The sequence below is a fragment of the Sinohyriopsis cumingii genome, chromosome 18 (genome assembly GCF_028554795.1).
Source record: "Sinohyriopsis cumingii isolate HCF-2022 chromosome 18, ASM2855479v2, whole genome shotgun sequence".
NCBI classification, from domain to species: Eukaryota; Metazoa; Mollusca; class Bivalvia; order Unionida; family Unionidae; genus Sinohyriopsis; species Sinohyriopsis cumingii.
In genome coordinates this window covers 74,641,387-74,663,674 of record NC_142978.1, presented here as the reverse complement: position 1 = coordinate 74,663,674, position 22,288 = coordinate 74,641,387, and the positions used below count along the sequence as shown (strand labels likewise).

General features: G+C 35.1%; 1 protein-coding gene across 2 annotated transcripts in view; it reads left to right on the top strand.

Moving 5' to 3' along the window:
* Window positions 1–240: 240 nt before the first annotated feature.
* The window catches only part of LOC149776990 (5-taurinomethyluridine-[tRNA] synthase subunit MTO1, mitochondrial-like), a 281,547-nt gene continuing 259,499 nt past the window's right edge, over window positions 241–22,288 (top strand). For both annotated transcript variants that reach the window (XM_089941729.1, XM_089941728.1), the window contains exons 1-5: window positions 241–330; window positions 3,421–3,767; window positions 11,774–11,869; window positions 20,837–20,892; window positions 21,358–21,529. In XM_089941729.1, the coding sequence (XP_089797855.1) occupies window positions 3,437–3,767; window positions 11,774–11,869; window positions 20,837–20,892; window positions 21,358–21,529 (655 nt within the window). In that variant the 5' untranslated portion in view covers window positions 241–330; window positions 3,421–3,436. The remainder of the gene's footprint in view (window positions 331–3,420; window positions 3,768–11,773; window positions 11,870–20,836; window positions 20,893–21,357; window positions 21,530–22,288) is intronic.

The window sequence follows — 22,288 nt, the reverse complement described above, 5'->3', positions numbered from 1 at the left end:
ACATTTTAAGTAATAATACCAGCCCAAGTGCGTCGGTTTATCGAAGCTGGAAAACAGACATGAAAAAAATAAGAAGAAATAACCAAGAATTATTTCTTTCGAGATCAGAAGGAAAAAAATGTTGTCATATATAAAAGTATGTCTCTTTCAATTTTATTTTTATTAATCTTTATTTTGGATAAAGCCGTCGCTGTTTAATCGACAGAAAAGTTGTTTCCCTTGAATCTGCAGACACTGCAAGAGTTACATAACTTCATAGTCGTCCGAAGCATGACAGTTCCCACTATCGGGAATATTAATAAACTTTTTAAAAAGTATTGTAACTTATAGGTACGGTGAAAAATATTTGAGGAAGTCGTATATTATAGAAGTGTTTCAAGAGTTAGTCTCGGTCTTTATTCCAATAACCGTTCATGTGAATATGTTGTTTCGATGGGTAAACTTTAGTTTGTCTGCTAGTTTACGACCGACATCTATTTTCGAGGTTTAGCATTCCTTCATTCGACCGATTTTATTTGTTAATTAGTATAACACATACTCATAGTGTTACACAATGTTTTGTATTCGATTAACTCCAAAAGACTAGTTAGGTTCATAAATTGCATATAGATATATAAGAAGATGTGATGCAGACAGTTCCTAATATATTAGTAGGGATTTTCTTAGGTCAGAAAACCATTGGGCTCCTGTGATTTTCAGTGGCACACTTTCCTGTATAAAGTAGAGCTGAAAAGAATACCAGGTTTTCAATTTTCGAATATTCGTTTAATTTATTGGAATAGAATTTATTTAATTTATTGAGATAGAATTCGAATATTCATTGATGTTGGTACCAGTAGTGCTTTAAAATGAACACATGTTCAGTGTTGTTTGTCTGCTTTTGTGACTATTGACACCAGACACAGTCACACTATACTGCATTCATTATAAGCACCATCAACACAGTCATCTTAACCAATTAAATGATGGTTTAGGGGTCCTGAATAGATTATTTTTATATTGAGGCAAACGAATGAATGTAGATGTTTTATTCCCTGTGTATCGTCAAAATCAAACTAATTATGATCTGAAAAATTCATTTGATGCTCAAGACAATATGTTTGGCTAATTGTGGGACTATCAAAAAGTATTTTTTATTCAGTGATTTATTCATAATAAAAATTGTAATGTAACTTGACCCCAGTGTGAAAATTTGAAATCAGTGCACATAGTTGATAACTCAGTTGGTTTTGTGAGCTGGTTTTCTGAAACATGCCTTATTATTTATTTATAGTAATTGTGTGCAGACAATACCTTAATTGGATGCTTGATTGATACATAAATGCTTTGTTAACTTTGATATAACCTCAGTTTGGTATTAAGATCTAAAGCAAATTGCCATAATGTTATATTATTAAGACCGTGTGATTAATATGAGTATTTGGTATTACCTTGTGAGTGCGAGTAATTATTTCCACTGTGATTTAGCAGATTTTAAGTTGTTCCTTTGCAGACTAATTCAGCATTGCATAGCTTACATTTTGCCTTGTGTTTTTTTCTTCTTAAGTGTTGCAACATCACTATTATGATCCATGATTGGCATGATTGACTGCAGAGTTTGATTTTAGATATAGCTTCTCACTAGGTTAAGAAATAAATACAGTTCTGGGTTATTGCATATTGTTTGAAAATATAAGTATGTTTCAGGTTCACTGGTCATATATTTGCCTTATGAGGGAATTTGTGAGGAGAGTTGGCAGCATTTATCATTTTAAAGCTAAGACCATGAGGAATTCATACAGAAATGTTGCATTTTTGTCTTCATGAAACTGAAGGTCTTCAGTCAGTGTGAAAGGTCAAGATAAACTTTGTGATATAAACTCAGTTTTGGTAGCACTTGATGCTAGTGTAAACAAATCAAACCATTCAAATCATTTGTTTTTTCAAACTAATGAATCTTGGAAATTTAATAAAATGCAAATAACAGCAGTTATTATATACTTTATAAACAGTCTCATTAGTTTAATATTGTTGCCCTCAGTCATTATCAAGCATGAGCATAGTTAAAATTATTCACTGCTTCCTTACATGGTAAAATACATGCCTGTATTTGATGGATTACTTCTGGCAATGCCTAAATAAATATCGTGATGGAAATGTGGAATGCAAAGATGAATAATAGTACTTTCCAGTCCAGCACCAGTACCATCGAGTCTTTAATGTGTGCAAAGATGACAAGAGTACCATCCAATCTTTAATGTGTGGAAAGATGAATAAGAGTACCATCCAGTCCTCAGTGTGTGTAAAGATGATCACGAGTACCATCAACAATCTTTAATATGTACAACAATGAATGCAAAGATGAACAAGAGTAACATCCAGTCTTTAATGTGTGCAAAGAAGAGTACCATCTAGTCTTTAATGTGTGCAAAGAAGAGTACCATCCAGTCTTTAATGTGTGCAAAGATGAACAGTAATGACATTAACATCACGTTCAAACTCTCCAATAAGCTTTTGAGAGCAGCAAAGTCTTCAGCTACAGGCTAATACGGCTTTTCACTGTTGAGTGGATTTTATAGACAGAAATTTCTTGTATACTTTTATATAATATCTTAGTGGTTGTCATTACTGTATGTGAGTTTGTGTTTCTGGTGATGGTATATATCAGTCTGTCAGGTAGTTTTTTGTTTAAAGCATGAATTTCCAGTCATGTTCTTCATGCAGTTTTAATAGATACCTTTTCTGAATTGAACAGCTTATTTGGGTCATGCACACTGACCCCACTAGGAACCAGAAAATACCTTTTGAGTCTTGAACCCCCCCCCCCAACACTGTCTGGAAAGTTGGCAAGTATGGCGTGTATGGTGAAGAGTATGAAACTATGGATTTGTATGGTAGCTTTTAGTTTCAGTGCAGTAAATTAAGTTTTTTCTTAGGTACTTTTACAACAGTTCACAGAAATTAGAGAAGCCTGCTGATTCTAAGGTCAAATGGTCATTGGTCATAGTTAACAGTGACTTGATCTGCATACATGGTTTCTGCTTGATACCTTCAGTCCTTAAATGTGATGCATGAAGTTACAAATAAGTTTTCTGAGTTCAAGGTTTTAATATAAAATGTCATGGTTATTATAGACCAAGAAGGAGAAGTGGTCTCCAAATCATTTATATGGTCCTACAGATTGCTTATACATTCATTGAATTTATGAGTAGGTTCCTTTACATATAAAAGGATTAAATGTTCAGTATAACTGTAACATGATGTCCAGTAGCCTTTTCTGCATTGTTTCACAGCTACACTTTATACTCTATCCAAATGCATTGTATATACATGTACTTGCTTATTAGTTTAGTCCAACTGCAAACTGCACAGACCCAGATCTGCTGTCACATATGTGTTGTTGAAGTGGTCTATAATATGAATTGTATCCTTTCTTTGCAGCTTAGGGGCCAGAAAAATGCTTAAGTCCAGTCATCCTGGACACATTTGGAGAAGAGTTTCAGCAGTTAGGAATTATGTACCAGGCCTATCTGGACATTACCTGTCATCAGCCTTGGTATGTGCTGATATCAGGTCTGGTCTAACATGGGTAATTAGAAGGGGGCTAAGCCAGACTTGTTCAGCAGGGACAGTTTGGACGGATTCCAATCATGTCCCTCTGAAAGAAAAAAGAACTGATTATGATGTGATTGTTGTTGGTGGTGGCCATGCTGGGACTGAGGCAGCCCATGCTGCAGCCCGTATTGGAGTCCGTACACTGCTGATAACACATAAAATAGAGACTATAGGTAAGCCTTCCTTACTGATTCAGTTTCTGTTTCATCATCACAAACATAGTGAGATAAAACATAGGTATCAGTTCTTGATGTTAATGTCATTATTAAAATTCAGTGTTAAAGCTTTGCAATTGAGATCAAAGAGGAATACATTGTCACATGGTTTGCAGGTAAGACACATTCTGTTTTATAACATATGTAACAAAGTAAAGTATATATGCTACATGCAGTGTTCAAGTTAGAGTATGGTGTACATACTTTTCTTAGTTATTTATTCTGTTACCCCTAACTTTAAATTAAAAGCAAGTACGACTTTTGGGGGGAGGGGGAGGTGTCAACTTTTTAGTACCATTACTCATTTGCAAAACACCATCGATGTCCACGTTTTTTGGTCTCGATCTGAATCTTTGGAGGACTAGAATGTCATTGTGTTCGTATGGATTGCCTGTAAAGCATTTTTATAAAGTGATACTTCCTTTCATTGGTCTACTGGTGGATGCTGAATTAAGTATTTAGTTGATGGCCATATTAAATCAATTTCTCTCTAGCTTAATGTTACTAGACTAGAAGCTTTTGCAGAAATAAATTTTCCTTTTGGACAGAATTAGGAGCAATATATATATATATATATATATATATATATATATATACAGAGACAGAGAAGGTTTATAACTCATATAGATCTTCTTAAATATGCTAAACACATGTAAAAGAAAAGTGGGAACAATATATATATATATATATATATATATATATATATATATATATATATATATATATATATATATATGAAAGTTTAGATTGAACTTATGAAGGTTTATAACTCACCTAGATCTTAAACATGCTAGAACCCATGCAAGCTATCACATTATTACTTTACATTTTATATGTCTTTCATACTTTTTCTTCATTCCACTTTTCCAAGGCTTTGGTAAAGTTATATCTTAGCATCTTCCAGTTCTTACAACTGTACATGACACCACCATAGGGTTCATCTGTGCAAACCATGGTGGTAATGTTTTGAAAAGTAAACAAAATTAAATTGCGATGTTCTAGTGGCAGTGATTAACAATTTAGACCTATTTGTAACTACCATACTGTAATCCAGGTAAACCCATCAGTTAGAATTATTTATAATATATAATTTCTGCTGTGTTCATGAGAAGTCATATTTTCAGCAAACATGGTGTAATGACCAAGAAGGGTACTTAGACCTTAAATAAGATGGTCATATTTGTAAGTGTGCCAATGCATTTTTGATTGTGCATTTTATTAAAGAGCACTGTTTTAATGGTCAATCAGCTATTAAAACACGTGCTGTGTAAAGGTATCAGTATGTGCAAAAGCTGCAACATATTTCACCTAAGGATATGGCACCAAGTACATGGCTACATACATCAGAAGCCCTAAGTTGCTTTCACTCAGTTTAGATCTGCCTACTTGAGGCATTGTTAGATGGGTTCTTTAGTGGGATAGAAGAATAAATAAATGAAAAACACTAGAGGACTTTGATGTTTTACAGTAGTTTCCAAGCAAAAGTCATCACATTTTCTTAAGTATGGGGAATATAGTAAAACTTTAATTATTCATAAACCAGTTGTTTGTACCTTTCATAGAAATACCCAGATAAAAGAAATGTCTTCGCAGTTCTTAATATTTTTGCTACACCTTTGATTGGCAAGAAATACATATAATTTTTCTGGTGATGAGCATAGCATCATCAGCAATGTTAATATTTTTTTAAAGCTGTCTATTATCTACATCAGGTGGTGTATTCAGCTAAACAAATAGTGTAATACATCTGTCTGATGTTATAATACCCTTCATTATACAACTTGACATGTTATAAATGTGGTAGTTGGGATCAATGAATCGCAGACTGTGTTATGTACAAAAGCTGTGGTATATTGAGATTTATGATATGTACAAAACTGCAATATATTGAGAATTAATTTACTGAAACATGGTATATTGGGCACTGTACAATTTGTTAAATAATGGTGTTTTGAGCAGGAAATGAACAAATAAGAAAGATTCACTTTGTTTTGTTTCAACTCATTGTTATACATTAGTATGGTTTTGGTCATGAGGTCTATAGTAGTACCACACTATATCAAGAATCACTTTATAATGAGATGTTACAATGGGGAGGAGCTGTAACTTGATTCTAGATGTAACTGTACCACTATTGTTACATATATTTGATTTAATTTATAATTTGATTTCATTTAATTGTCTGTTTTTAAGTTTTAATTTTTTTAAAAATTTCATTACGTGTCAAAGTAATGTAATCTTGTTTACTTGATTTGCCATTTTTTTCTTCAGAAATTTCAGTTTGACTTGACTCTTTTCATAAACACCTAATAATAGAAATACTGTTTCTATTGTTGACTTATTTCCCAAGCTTGATTCAGAAGTCACTGAGACAAGTTAACAACTTTCTATTTTTATTTTATTCTTGGAGTAAAATGATTGGTTTTTATCAAAGTCATACTGGGAGTACGTGATTTTAGATATGTATAGAGCCTCTATTTTGCAATTCTGGGTTTTCCGAAGTTGTGTAGTAGTTAGAGTTAGTGATGATTAGAGAGATATTTCTCAGATGGGCATTTACTTTGGACACTGGAAAGAGTTTTGTTGTGACCAGTTTGGAGTTACATTTTAATTTTTATTCAGATTATTTGGATTCTAAAAGATTAATTCTTTTTCCTTGGAAATATTTGAGTGCTCATACAGAATTCATGGACAAAGACATTTCTTTAAATTTGATTCAGAATTCAAACACCCTAATAATATTTTCTGTGGTTCACAAAGAACTGTAAACACATCAGCACTATATTGAATACATTATATGTCATTGCCTTCCATTTTTGGATTTTTTGTTGGGACTTGAACGTGATTTCATTAGAACATTTCATTGCTAGGATTTAATTTGTGGATTATTTTTGGATTTGATTCTTAAAATCCTAAGGTCTTATTTGTTTCAGTTTTACATTGTTTTTTCAGGGAAATAAATTTTTATTCAATTTTTCAAAGCTTGTTTTTACTCTTTTTGTTACTGTTTATTAGAGCCTAAACACGTAAGATAAGAAATCGGTTGCTCGTCCTCAGGATATTTTAATTTTGGCTAAAATATTTCAGAAAACGTTTCTTTCAATTCCTCTAGTTTTTGAAATCTTTTGTGAAGTTTGCAAGCTTTTTCTAAAATGTCATCAAAAGTGGAAATTTTTATTTCAAGTCCTACCCAGGACCAATTAGACCTTTTCAGAAAGATGAATTAATTCCACTTGGCAGAAAATATGATCTGTCTGAGGTAAAGTCTTTCTTAACGAAGCAAGAAATAAAAAATATTGTGGTTCAGTACTTGGTAGAAAAGAATGTTTTAGATAAAAGTGCTTTGGTTTCGATCAGTAAATCTGTATCAGACTGAAATAAAAGTAAAGGAATTAGAATTAAAATACAAGATGGGATTGGAATTGAGGAAGCTGGAATTTCAGAAAGGTAAAGAAGAAAACCAAATGCAGTTGCAATTGGAGAAAGAGAAAGAACAAATAAAATTGGAGAAAGAAAAAGAACAAATGTTATTACAGAAAGAAGAAAAGCAAATGCAGTTTAAGTTTGAGAAAGAAAAGAGAGATACAGGAAAGAGAGAAAGAAAAACAAATGCATTTACAGGTGGAAGAAAAAGAGAAAGAAAGACAAAATGTAGTTACAAGAAAAACAAATGCAGTTACAATTTGAGAAAGAGGAGAGAGAGACAAATGCAGATGCAAAGTGAGAAGGAGGAGAGGGAATATCAATGTAGAATAAAAGAAATGGAGCTGGCAAGTGAAAAGCACATTCCCACTTCAAATACAAATGTTAATTTTTGATGTTGCAAAGAATATTAGGTTAGTGCCCCCTTTCAGAGAAAGAGAAGTAGACAAAATATTTTACTGGTTTTGAAAAAGTTGCTGAAAATTTGAAATGGCCAAGGGAGCATTGGCCTCAATTATTACAATGTATATTTACTGGTAAAGCTAGTGATATTTAGAATTCACTGTCAGTTCACAAAAGTCATGACTATGATGTGGTTAAGGAATGCATCTTAAAGGGTTATAAATTCAGAAACTATGAAAAAGAAGCTGGACAAACTCATGTCGAATTTGCTAGAGTGTGTGATGTGATGTGATTTGGATTTTTAACGTAGCTTTAACAATTTTTCAGTCATTTCGCTATGATGTCTGCAGTGGGGCAGTTTATAGTGATGTCTAGCACTGGGGCATCATGTTGCAGACATGTAGCATGATGTTCCACCCAGTCACATTATCCTGACACCAAGTGAGGCAGCTGTTAGTACCATTTTTATAAGTCTTTCATATGACTCGGCCAGGGATTGAACCCACAACCTCCCGCATCCAAGGTGGACGCTCTTACCACTAGGCCACCAGAGCGGTCAAATATATATAACACAAGCAAATAAGAATAAATATGAAAACGTAAAATATGGTTTTTAGGTGTAAATTTCAGGAATTACTGATAAAAAAGAAGCTGGACAAAGCAGGTCAAATTTGCTAGAGTTAAAGAGCAGTTATTTGATAGATGGTGCTTAGCCAAGAAAGTTGAACAAGATCATGAAAATCTCAAACAAGTTGTGTTACTTGAAGAGTTCAAGAACTGTGTCCATAGTTGTGCTTATCTTGACAAGCATAAGATCGAAACCTTGGAAAATGCTGCTGATGAGTATTCTTTTACTCATAAAGTTCCTTTTGTAAATAAGACTTCAATTCAACAGTCTTCTGGCAGAAAATTATTTCAGCCTAATAAAGCTCTTCTAAATCTCAAACAAGAAGAACTTCTAAAAATCAAGCTTCAGGTCAGCTAGATCAAAAATCCTTGTCTCTTCCTACATGTATCTATTGCAAGAAGAAAGGACACGTCATTTCTGATTGCTACAAATTGAAAAATAGGCATCAGAATCAAGACAGACCTATTCCAAATGCTCTTATTTCTAAGTGGTCATGGTCATGTATTGAAAGCAATAAATTTCTTGGGTCTAAAAAACCCCAATCTGATTTTATTATGGAAAATTATGAACCATTCATATCAACAGGTTTCATATCAATCTTGGGTGATTTGACCAATCCTATCCCTATTAAAATTTTAATGGACACAGGAGCTTCTCAGAGTCTTTTATTGTCAGGTACTTTGCCTTTTTCTGAGAAGTCTTCTTCTAGTGAGATTGTTCTTATTCAGGGAGTAGAGTTCAGCTTTGTTAATGTTCTTCTCCATTGTGTAAATTTGTCATCAGACTTAGTTTCAGGACCTGTGACAGTCAGAGAAAAGTGTCTAATTTACCCGTTGAGGGCATTCATTTATTACTAGGCAACGACCTAGCTGGAGACAAGGTTGTGGTTAATCCACTTGTAACTGACAAGCCTTGCTTGGATCAGAAATTTGATCAAATTGATAAAGAATTCCTTGATTTATTCCCAGCTTGTGCAGTTACCAGAGCTATGGCAAAGAAAACTCTTGAGAATGATGTTGATAAGGAAAGTATTCCTTTAGCTGACACATGTATCGGTCACGCTTTTGATGAGGTCACTTTCACTCTTTGTTTGGATTAATCGGAACGTATTGATCACAGTGATCCTCTTTTAACTACTCATTCTTTTTATTCTAATCAGGGTGATAAATGCCAATCACTTGTCATCAAACAGGAAAAAGATCTGATATCTCCTGTTTGTTTCAAAGGGTCATTAGTGAAACTGAAGCCGCTGAAGTTTCTGTCTGTTATTTCATTAAAAATGGAATTCTTATGAGAAAATGGAGACCTCCTGAGGTACCTGCTGATGACGAGTGGTCAGGGAACTATCAGATTGTAGTTCCAAAAACTTACAGAAAGGAAATACTTAGTCTGGCCTATGAAACTTCTTTGGCTGGTCATTTAGGGATTAAAAAGACTTATCACAAGATCTTGACTCACTTCTATTGTCCAAAAATCAAAAGTGATGTTGGTAAATAATGTAGATTTTGAGGAATATTAAATCTAAAATAATAGTAAAAGCTTTGATAAAGTTTTTTACTCAGTTTGGCCTTCCCAGATCTGTCCAGTCTGATCAAGGCTCAAGTTTCATGTCTGGAATTTTGCAGCAAGTTATGTATGAATTAGGCATCCAACAATTCAGATATTCTGCCTATCACCCTGAGAGCCAAGGGGCATTAGAAAGATTTCATCTGACTCTGAAAAATATGATTCAGTCCTATTGTTTTGATGTGGGTAAAGATTGGTATGAAGACATTCATTTACTGTTGTTTGCTGTTAGTAAATCAGTTCAAGAATCTTTAGGCTTCAGTCCCTTTGAACTGGTTTTTGGACACACTGTGCATGGACCATTGAAGTTATTGAAAGAGAAACTTCTTTCTAATGAAGATACTGAAATTAGTCTTCTTGATTATGTTTCCAATTTTAAGTTTAAGTTGTCAATGGCTTATGAGGTTGCAAGAGCAAATCTGCATTCTACTCAATCAAAAATGAAGTCAAGATATGATAAAAACTCGAAGGAAAGGAGTTTTCAGCCTGGTGATAGAGTACTGGCTCTCTTGCCCATTGCATAAAACCTCTTCAGGCCAAGTATTATGGTCCCTACACAGTTGACAGGAAAGTAAATGATATAAACTACATCATAAATACTCCTTTGAGGCAAAAAAGAAAACAACTTTGCCACATAAACATGCTAAAAGAGTATATTGAAAGAGTTAACCAGGTTAAACATGCAATTAATTTATTTGTACCAGTCCCACTCATTAAAGATTTAAGTGAAGGAATATTTTTTAATTCTAGTGATATTGGAGTGACAAATCTTCAGAATAAAGAAATTATGAAAGATCTGGACCAGAAACTTTCACACTTGCAAGAGTAAGAAAGAAATGAATTTAAACAGTTATTATTTGAATATGAGCACTTATTTACAGATGTTCCTCCAAGATCAAACAAACTTTTCCATGACGTTGAAATTGTAAATTCCAAACCTGTGAAATAACACCCATACAGGATGAACCCTCTCAAACAGGAATAGATGAAAAAAGAAATTCAATATTTGCTGGAGAATGATTTTATAGAGCCCAGAAAAAGTGACTGGAGCTCACCATGCATACTTGTTCCAAAACCAGATAAAACTTTCTGTATCTGCACTGATCATAGGAAGGTGAATAGTGTGACAAAAACAGATTCATTTCCATTACCAAAAGTCAATGACTGTATTGACAAGTTCGGAAATGCTAAGTATGTCACCAAATTTGACCTTTTGAATGGATTTTGGCAAATTCCACTAATGGAAAGAGCAAAGTAAATTTTGGCATTCGTAACTCCAGATGGACTTTATCAATATAAAGTAATGCCGTTTGGGATGAAAGGGTCGCCAAGTAATTTTTCAACGTCTCATGAATATGGTTACCTGAGACCGGTCTAGATAATTGTGATGCTTACATCGATGATGTCATCATCTACAATGACACCTGAAAAGAACAGTTAGCAACAATTTGGACATTCTTTGACAGACTCAGAGATGCAAATCTGACAATTAATTTATCCAAAAATGAGTTCTGACATGCTAGTGTAACTTTTCTAGGACATATCTTGGGACATGGGCAAGTTAAACCAGTAGATGCAAAGGTCAAGGTTATTTCTGAATTCCCTGTGCATGTAAATAAAAAGCAACTGATACAAATTTTAGGTATGGCTGGATACTATTGGAATTTTTTTTCTCCAATTTTTCTATAATTTCTGAACTCCTGTCAAATTTATTGAGTAAGAAAAACATGATCCTTTGGACTGAAAAATGTCAGGAGGCTTTTGATAAGTTAAAAGCTGTACTTAAAAGCATGCCAGTTCTTACAGCTCCAAACTTCAGCCAATCATTTAAACTGTCTGTTGATGCAAGTGATGTTGGTGTTGGAGCAGTTTTGATTCAAGAAGACGAATTTAATGACATTTTTAATAACAAATTTTGTATATGCTATGTTGAATTTTTTTTCAGGAGAAATGTCTTGCAACCCATCCTTTGGTGGCATTGGAAAGGGGCATCTGATGAAGGAGATTGATGCCCTTGATGGTGTCTGTGGAAGGATATGTGGTAAATGCTTTTTATTAGGAAAGTAATCATTCATTAGGAAAGTTGTTGTTGTTGTTGTTGTGGGGTTTAACGCCATTTTTCAGCACATGATAGGCTATGTATGGCAGCCAGTATTAATGGTGGAGGAAGAATCTGGGAAAACCCCGGGAAGAACCACCAACCCACGAGAAGCTACTGGCAAGCTTTCTCACATACCCACATTGGCCGAATCCTAGACTTGAACCCACGCAGACAGAGGTGAGATGGCAGTGATCTGTAACGGAGAGCGCTTTAGACCACTCGGCCACTCGGGGCCCCTCATTAGGAAAGTAGTGATCCATTAGGAAAATAGTTACTCATTATGGAAGTAGTCAGTCATCTGGGAAGTAGTCATCCTTATATAGCCTGCATTGCAGTTTTTTTTTTATAGTTTGTATTGTTCAGTAACCCACAGATCTTTTAGAGATAGGTTTGCTTGTCCTAAGAGAAAATTGGCCTGGAAATCCTCAAGGCTGATATTTCTATGCAGAAACATTACATAATTGCTATTTGATTTTTATGAATTAATATGAAGAAACAATATCTTTTTGCTGCTAGTTTGTTTGTGGGCATCATTATTTTTCTTGGAATAGGCATTCCTGTTTAGTTTTTGCATTTAGCTCTCATGCTGTAATACCAATACCTTGTATTTATCTCTCTTTCTCTCATACCAATACCTTGAATTTATCTCTCTTTCTTTCATACCAATACCTTGCATTTATATCTCTTTCTCTCATGCCAATACCTTGCATTTATCTCTCTTTCTCTCATACCAATACCTTGCATTTATCTCTCTTTCTCTAATACCAATACCTTGCATTTAGAGCTTTCTCTCATACCAATACCTTGCATTTTTCTCTCTTTCTCTCATACAAATACCTTGCATTTATCTCTCTTTCTCGCATACCAATACCTTGCATTTAGAGCTCTTCTCTCGTACCAATACCGTGCATTTAGAGCTCTTCCCACATACCAATACCTTGCATTTAGAGCACTTTCTCTCGTACCAATACCTTAGATTTAGAGCTTTATCTAATAACAATACCTTGCATTTAGAGCTTTCTCTGATACCAATACCTTGCGTTTAGAGCTCTTCTCTCATACCAATACCTTGCATTTATCTCTCTTTCTCTCATACCAATACCTTGCTTTTATCTCTCTTCTTTGATACCAATACCTTGCATTTAGAGCTCTTCTCTCATACCAATACCTTGCATTTAGAGCTCTTCTCTCATACCAATACCTTGCATTTAGAGCTTTCTCTCATACCAATACCTTGCATTTATCTCTCTTTCTCTCATACAAATACCTTGCATTTATCTCTCTTTCTCGCATACCAATACCTTGCATTTAGAGCTCTTCTCTCGTACCAATACCGTGCATTTAGAGCTCTTCCCACATACCAATACCTTGCATTTAGAGCACTTTCTCTCGTACCAATACCTTAGATTTAGAGCTTTATCTAATAACAATACCTTGCATTTAGAGCTTTCTCTGATACCAATACCTTGCATTTAGAGCTCTTCTCTCATATCAATACCTTGCATTTATCTCTCTTTCTCTCATACCAATTCCTTGCATTTATCTCTCTTTCTCTCATACCAATACCTTGCATTTATCTCTCTTTCTCTCATACCAATACCTTGCATTTATCTCTCTTTCTCTCATACCAATACCTTGCATTTAGAGTTCTTCTCTAATACCAATACCTTGCATTTAGAGCTCTTCTATAATACCAATACCTTGCATTTAGCTCTTTCTCTAATACCAGTACCTTGCATTTAGAGCTCTTTCTCTCATACCAATACCTTGCATTTAGAGCTTTCTCTCATACCAATACCTTGCATTTAGAGCTTTTCTCTCGTACCAATACCTTGCATTTAGAGCTCTTCTCTCATACCAATACCTTGCATTTAGAGCTCTTCTCTCATACCAATACCTTGCATTTAGAGCTCTTCTCTCATACCAATACCTTGCATTTAGAACTTTCTCTCGTACCAATACCTTGCATTTAGAGCTCTTCTCTCATACCAATACCTTGCATTTAGAGCTCTTCTCTCATACCAATACCTTGCATTTAGAGCTCTTCTCTCGTACCAATACCTTGCATTTAGAGCACTTCTCTAATACAGATACCTTGCATTTAGAGCTCTTTCTCTCATATCAATACCTTAGATTTAGAGCTCTTTCTCTAATACCAATACCTTGCATTTAGAGCTTTCTCTAATACCAATACCTTGCATTTAGAGCTTTCTCTAATAGCAATACCTTGCATTTATCTCTCTCTCATACCAATACCTTGCATTTAGAGCTTTCTCTAATACTAATACCTTGCTTTTATCTCTCTTTCTCTCATACCAATGCCTTGCATTTAGAGCTCTTCTCTCATACCAATATGTTGCATTTATCTCTCTCTCATACCAATGCCTTGCATTTAGCTCTTTCTCTAATACCAATACCTTGCTTTTATCTCTCTTTCTCTCATACCAATACCTTGCATTTAGAGCTCTTCTCTCATACCAATACCTTGCATTTATCTCACTTTCTCGCATACCAATACCTTGCATTTAGAGCTCTTCTCTAATACCAGTACCTTGCATTTAGAGCTCTTCTCTCATACCAGTACCTTGCATTTAGAGCTTTTCTCTCATACCAATACCTTGCATTTAGAGCTCTTCTCTCATACCAATACCTTGCATTTAGAGCTCTTCTCTAATACCAGTACCTTGCATTTAGAGCTCTTCTCTCATACCAATACCTTGCATTTAGAGCTTTTCTCTCATACCAATACCTTGCATTTAGAGCTTTCTCTCGTACCAATACCTTGCATTTAGAGCTCTTCTCTCATACCAATACCTTGCATTTAGAGCTCTTCTCTCGTACCAGTACCTTGCATTTAGAGCTCTTCTCTAATACAGATACCTTGCATTTAGAGCTCTTTCTCTCATATCAATACCTTAGATTTAGAGCTCTTTCTCTAATACCAATACCTTGCATTTAGAGCTTTCTCTAATACCAATACCTTGCATTTAGAGCTTTCTCTAATAGCAGTACCTTGCATTTATCTCTCTCTCATACCAATACCTTGCATTTAGAGCTTTCTCTGATACTAACACCTTGCTTTTATCTCTCTTTCTCTCATACCAATGCCTTGCATTTAGAGCTCTTCTCTCATACCAATATGTTGCATTTATCTCTCTCTCATACCAATACCTTGCATTTAGCTCTTTCTCTAATACCAATACCTTGCTTTTATCTCTCTTTCTCTCATACCAATACCTTGCATTTAGAGCTCTTCTCTCATACCAATACCTTGCATTTATCTCACTTTCTCGCATACCAATACCTTGCATTTAGAGCTCTTCTCTAATACCAGTACCTTGCATTTAGAGCTCTTCTCTCATACCAATACCTTGCATTTAGAGCTCTTCTCTCATACCAATACCTTGCATTTAGAGCTCTTCTCTCATACCAATACCTTGCATTTATCTCGCTTTCTCACATACCAATACCTTGCATTTAGAGCTCTTCTCTAATACCAGTACCTTGCATTTAGAGCTCTTTTCTCATACCAATACCTTGCATTTATCTCTCTTTCTCTCATACCAATACCTTGCATTTAGAGCTCTTCTCTCATACCAGTACCTTGCATTTAGAGCTCTTCTCTCATACCAATACCTTGCATTTAGACCTCTTCTTTCATACCAATGCCTTGCATTTAGAGCTTTCTCTAATACCAATACCATGCATTTATCTCTCTTTCTCTCATACCAATACCTTGCATTTATCTCTTTCTCACATACCAATACCTTGCATTTAGAGCACTTTCTCTCGTACCAATACCTTAGATTTAGAGCTTTATCTAATAACAATACCTTGCATTTAGAGCTTTCTCTGATACCAATACCTTGCATTTAGAGCTCTTTCTCTCGTACCAATACCTTGCATTTAGAGCTCTTTCTCTCATACCAATGCCTTGCATTTAGAGCTCTTCTCTCATACCAATACCTTGCATTTAGACTCTTCTCTCATACCAATGTCTTGAATTTAGAGCTCTTCTCTCGTACCAATACCTTGTATTTAGAGCTCTTCTCTCATACCAATACCTTGCATTTAGAGCACTTTGTCTCGTACCAATACCTTAGATTTAGAGGTTTATCTAATAACAATACCTTGCATTTAGAGCTTTCTCTGATACCAATACCTTGCATTTAGAGCTCTTTCTCTCGTACCAATACCTTGCATTTAGAGCTCTTTCTCTCATACCAATACCTTGCACTTAGAGCTCTTTCTCTTGTACCAATATCTTGCATTTAGAGCTCTTTCTCTCATACCAATACCTTGCATTTAGAGCTCTTTCTTTTGTACCAATATCTTGCATTTAGAGCTCTTTGTCTTGTACCAATACCTTGCATTTAGAGCTCTTCTCTCATACCAATACCTTGCATTTAGAGATCTTCTCTCATACCAATACCTTGCATTTATCTCTCTTTCTCTAATACCAATACCTTGCATTTAGAGCTTTCTCTGATACCAGTACCCTGCATTTAGAGCTCTTTCTCTCATACAATACCTTGTTTTTATCTCTCTTTCTCTCATTTAGAGCTCTTCTCTAATACCAATACCTTGCATTTAGAGCTTTCTCTAATACCAATACCTTGCATTTAGAACTTTCTCTCATACCAATACCTTGCATTTATCTCTCTTTCTCGCATACCAATACCTTGCATTTAGAGCTCTTCTCTCGTACCAATACCGTGCATTTAGAGCTCTTCCCACATACCAATACCTTGCATTTAGAGCACTTTCTCTCGTACCAATACCTTAGATTTAGAGCTTTATCTAATACCAATACCTTGCATTTAGAGCTTTCTCTGATACCAATACCTTGCATTTAGAGCTCTTCTCTCATACCAATACCTTGCATTTAGAGCTCTTTCTCTCATACCAATACCTTGCTTTTATGTCTCTTCTTTGATACCAATACCTTGCATTTAGAGCTCTTCTCTCATACCAATACCTTGCATTTAGAGCTCTTCTCTCATACCAATACCTTGCATTTAGAGCTCTTCTCTAATACCATTACCTTGCATTTAAAGCTTTCTCTAATACCAATACACCACTCCCTCGATAACTCACGCCCTGATAACTTGAGAACCCGCTTATGACGCGGTGTCAGGCATGGATCCCATTTTATAAACCCGAAAATACCCCAAAAATGTATCCCTATTTGTTGAATTTGAAGAAAATCGCGATCAAAATTGGTAATGGAAACTTTGATGTATCGCTCGTTTTATCGTTGAAAACGGTAGGTAGGACCTGCAAATTATAATCAACACTATGAAATACCAAATTTAAAAATAACTCATACAATTTTGTTTACATTTTCTTTCCAAATGACATTCCTAGTACACCGCAATTAACGATATGTAAGGTAATTTCGATCAGTGAGAAAATCACTTACGCCGAGTGGAGGCAGTACTTTAATACATACCAGTAAATACAAATTAAATTAAAAAAAGTATCAGCTGAAATTTGTGTTCTAGTCCCATCTTTTAGTTCCTTTTATGTGTAGTCATCATAAATGCAATATGTCCTAATGTAATTAAACATAAAATGCGTCAATCTACTGTAACAGCTATGTCCACGAGCGTTTCTCTGAGAACCTAATTAAGTGCTGCCTGTGTTTTGATAACTGACTTGCAGAAGTATTTGTTGTATTGCTGCACTAAATTTAAAGCTGGCCTCCTTTGTATTATCACGTTAATTATGTCTTTTGAGTTTTAAAAAAAAAGGAGTTGCAATAAAAGAAAAGTTAAAAGGCACAGTAATCGAACTAACTTAAAATCTAGCGGCCTCGGTTGTATGTTGGGTGAACTCACTTAATTTGATCAGTCAAACACTGTAATAAACGTTATTGTGTATGTAATAGAAACTACCTTAAATTAACCGACTCTTTCATAACTGTGATCAAAGATAACAAGGCAGCAAAGCGAAAAGAATACTTCGTGAAATAAAGAGCTTGATTTCACAGATACGGACCATTGTGGGCAAGCGAGTTTCAGAGAATTCTTGAACTGGCATTTTGGGATATCCTCAGGGATGATAAGAAATTTCATTATTACTTCCAATGAAATCACGACATTAACACTGTACTAATTGAACAATAAAAAATTGAGTTTCGACGTAGACGTTTCACGAAATAAATGTCACGTGTTTTTGAAAAAAAAAAAGGAATCTTGTTTGGTGGTATATCAGCAGTTAGTCTAGTTCCCAAATTGTGGACTACCAATTTCACAAGATATTATTGAATACCAGTACACAACCAGACTCATCAAGAAAACAAAAAGCAGTGATGTAATACACATATTTTTCGCATACACATGAGGGTTGTTCAAACCAGTTGGAACGATCGTTCGTATGTTGGATATTTTGAGGAGAAAAAATGTTATTTAAACAGAATAATGAACAACTTCATTAGGAAAAGTGCATTATTAAAAATTATTATCGACGTGATTGTAAAAGGAGGATTCAGTCATTAAACAGCACAGTTCCCTAACGCCAACCCCCCCACGGTTTTCTCTATGTCAGAACGATTTTTCTTTAAATTTTTGGAAGTCCCTCGGTAACTCATGCCTCGCTTAAAGTGCGGTCTATGTTTGTGGACCCCGTTGTGCGCGAGTTATCGAGGGAGAGGTGTACCTTGCATTTAGCTCTTTCTCTAACACCAATACCTTGCATTTATCTCTCTCTCATACCAATACCTTGCATTTAGAGCTCTTCTCTCATACCAATACCTTGCATTTAGAGCTTTCTCTAATACCAATACCTTACATTTAGCTCTTCTCTCATACCAATACCTTGCATTTAGAGCTTTCTCTGATACCAATACCTTGCATTTAGAGCTCTTTTCTAATACCAGTACCTTGCATTTAGAGCTTTTCTCTCATACCAATACCTTGCATTTAGAGCTCTTCTCTAATACCAGTACCTTGCATTTAGAGCTCTTCTCTCATACCAATACCTTGCATTTAGAGCTCTTCTCTCATACCAATACCTTGCATTTAGAGCTTTCTCTAATATTCCAATACCTTGCATTTAGAGCTTTCTCTAATACCAATACCTTGCATTTTGAGCTCTTTCTCTCATACCAGTACCTTGCATTTAGAGCTCTTCTCTCATATCAATACCTTGCATTTAGAGCTTTCTCTAATACCAATACCTTGCATTTAGAGCTTTCTCTAATACCAATACCTTGCATTTATCTCTATTTCTCTGATACCAATACCTTGCATTTAGAGCTCTTCTCTGATACCAATACCTTGCATTTAGAGCTCTTCTCTGATACCAATACCTTGCATTTAGAGCTCTTCTCTCATACCAATACCTTGCATTTAGAGCTTTCTCTAATTACCAATACCTTGCATTTTGAGCTCTTTCTCGCATACCAATACCTTGCATTCTGCTGTCTTTCTTTCACTCCAATGCCTTGCATTTAGAGTCCTATTCTCTAATACCAATGCTGGTTCCAAATGAAAATGGTGTCATGATGACAACCAGTGTGGCTGCCATGGGAGCCATCTTGAAAATCTTGTTATTGCTAATCCTGGGTATAAAAATCTTAGCAGCATGGGGTTTCATTAGAAGATTTCTGATGATGTCTTGTTGGTCCTAAATGAAAATTGTCCTACTCAGACATTTGGTATGGACACTACCTTGGTCATATTGAAGCTCATGTTATTGCTATTTTTTTCAGAATGGATGGTCATATCAGCATGGGGGTTCTCTAAAAGACTTATTACTGTCCTGAATAAAAATAGTGCTGATCAGATATGCAGTATGGCCACCAGAGCAGCCATCTTGAAAATCTTATTATCGTTACTCCTCGTGAAAAGAAATTCATATTAACTTGGTGCTTTTACTCGAGGACGTTTTATGTTGGTTCAGAATAAAAATGTTGCCACCTTGACATTTTGATGTTGCTACTCCACCAGAATGGATGGTCATTACAATGGTCTTACATCCAGTATGGCTACCATATCAACCTGCATGAACATCTTCTATGTTACTACTCCTCTAGAATTGATTGTCATATCATCATAGTGCTTTCACCAAAAGATGTGACATCCAGTGTGGCTGCCGCAGTAAACATATTGAAAACTTTCTCCCCATAATAGATGGTCCTATTGTCATGGATTTTTCACCTAAAGTCCTCTAATTGTGTCTAGTTTCTCTTAAATGAAAATGGCACTATCTATGATGGCTACTACAAGAGTAAAGTTTGAAAATCATATTGCTCAAAAATATCAGAAATGGTTTCAACACTCAGCAGTTGTCTTTAATTCCTGGAAATTCTTTTCAGACTGTAGAGTGTGAGACTCTTTTAGGATCTCTTGTTTTTGCACTAGTGACTTATGATTGATGCACTGTCAGAGCAGATGAGACATTTCATTTCTGAAAGAACTTTTCTTGTATAAAAATATGTATCAAACACACTATTGTTCATGTAACTTGGTCATTTAGAGATAGGGGACCTTTAGGACTTGTTTTTGGTCGTGGTAACATAAGCCATAAAACTTAAGTAATGTTTACAATTAGTCATTGTTTCATAATTAATACAGCAGTGGCACCCTGCAGGCTTAATTGATGTAAAATAGATTCATGTCATAAGAGGTGACTAAAGGAGGAAGGAACTGAAATGGTTCAGCAGTTAGTTTGCCAGGCTTGCAAAGGAACTGGTGTGGGTTCAAATCCTACATTGGATCAGCCCATGTTGGTCTCCATAGTGTATTGTTGGGCAATGCACTTTATTCCAATTGGAATAGCATTAAATAACCTATTTGTGTTGCAGTGACATAAAAGACCATACCATCATTCAGGAGTGTACTCTAGAGATATTATTCATATTAATTTGTATTTAAAAAAGGGAATGTATTTTTTTTTCTTCAGACAAATCAGGTCTTCAGTACAGAATGCTGAACAGAAGTAAAGGTCCAGCAGTTTGGGTAAATGACTTATTTTGTCTCATTTACATTTTAATCCACCAGGACAAATACCCATTTTTAAAGTCAAGCTAATTTTGTTTTGCTTTACTAAGTATTTCTGTGCTACTTTAATTGGACTCTCTGGTATATAATGACTGGACCTTTAATATATCTTTATGAATTTGTTTCATTATTTTTTTGGTTTTGTCACAGTTGCAATGGGTGTATTATGTTTTAAGTTTAGATTTTAGATATGTTACATACATGGAACAACTTTTATTGACAATGTAATCATTCTTTGTAGGAGTAGTAGCCCTTGTTTGACTTCGTGTGGTGCATATAATTTACCATTTTTGTAAATATGGAGAGATTGTTTTTTTTTTACATGCATTTAACTTATCTTAAGAGACTGTCAGCTATATTAATGAACAGTTTTCTGTTTTGCTGAAGTTGCAGAAACTTGCTAAACTACCATTATTTCTGCAGGGTCCCCGAGCTCAGATTGACAGGTCTCTATACAGGCAGCATATGCAGAAAGAGATCTTGAACACTCCTAACCTGACAGTTTTGGCCTCTCCAGTGGAGGATCTGGTCATGGAGAAGAGTAGTCAGGAGGAAAGCACATTGATGAAAAGCATGTCTAGAGGAGTAGTTTTAGGTAAGGTCTAAAACTGTATTGTAACACATTCTCCAGTATAACATACTTTGTTATTAATAGAAAGTAAAGATTTAAAATAATAAACTGTATGATAAACTGTTGAAAATATTGTCACAGTTGTAGCATGATGATGGCCAGTGTGATGTAGTGTAATAAACGATGAATTATTATGTGCATAACATGAAATGGAGTGTGTTATGTTATGATGTCATACATGTGACAGAATAGAGAGGTCAACTTAGGATAGATCAAGAGATCTGCAAAATTTGGTCAAACATTTTGACTTAACCGATTCGGCCCCGATCCTGTCTGTAGGCGTGATGAGGCTGTACCCTACTTCCATGCTCTGCAGCATCAAGGTCATTTAAGATACACCAACGTGGGTGGTATTAAAAAAAGCAGACAGATATAGCTCTAAAATGATATCAAATAATGTGGAAGTTCTAGTTGCACTACAAAATAAAGAGAGAAAAACCTCATTTTTTGGACCTGTTTTTTTTTCCACCCAAAATTCGCTCGAGATTGGAATGCGATTTTGGGTCCGGATTTTAGACCTTTTGGCCTCAGATCTAAGGCATACCAGTCTTAACTGCACACAGACAGGTGAACCTTTGCAAAAACTAGGATAAGGTGGGCATTTGGAATAAATTGCGGTCTCCATACAAAAATGATGGGTCCATTAAGCAACAAAAAAAAACAAAACAACTTTTACCCTTCTGCTCATGCGCAAGCAAAATAACCAATGGAAAATGATGTTTC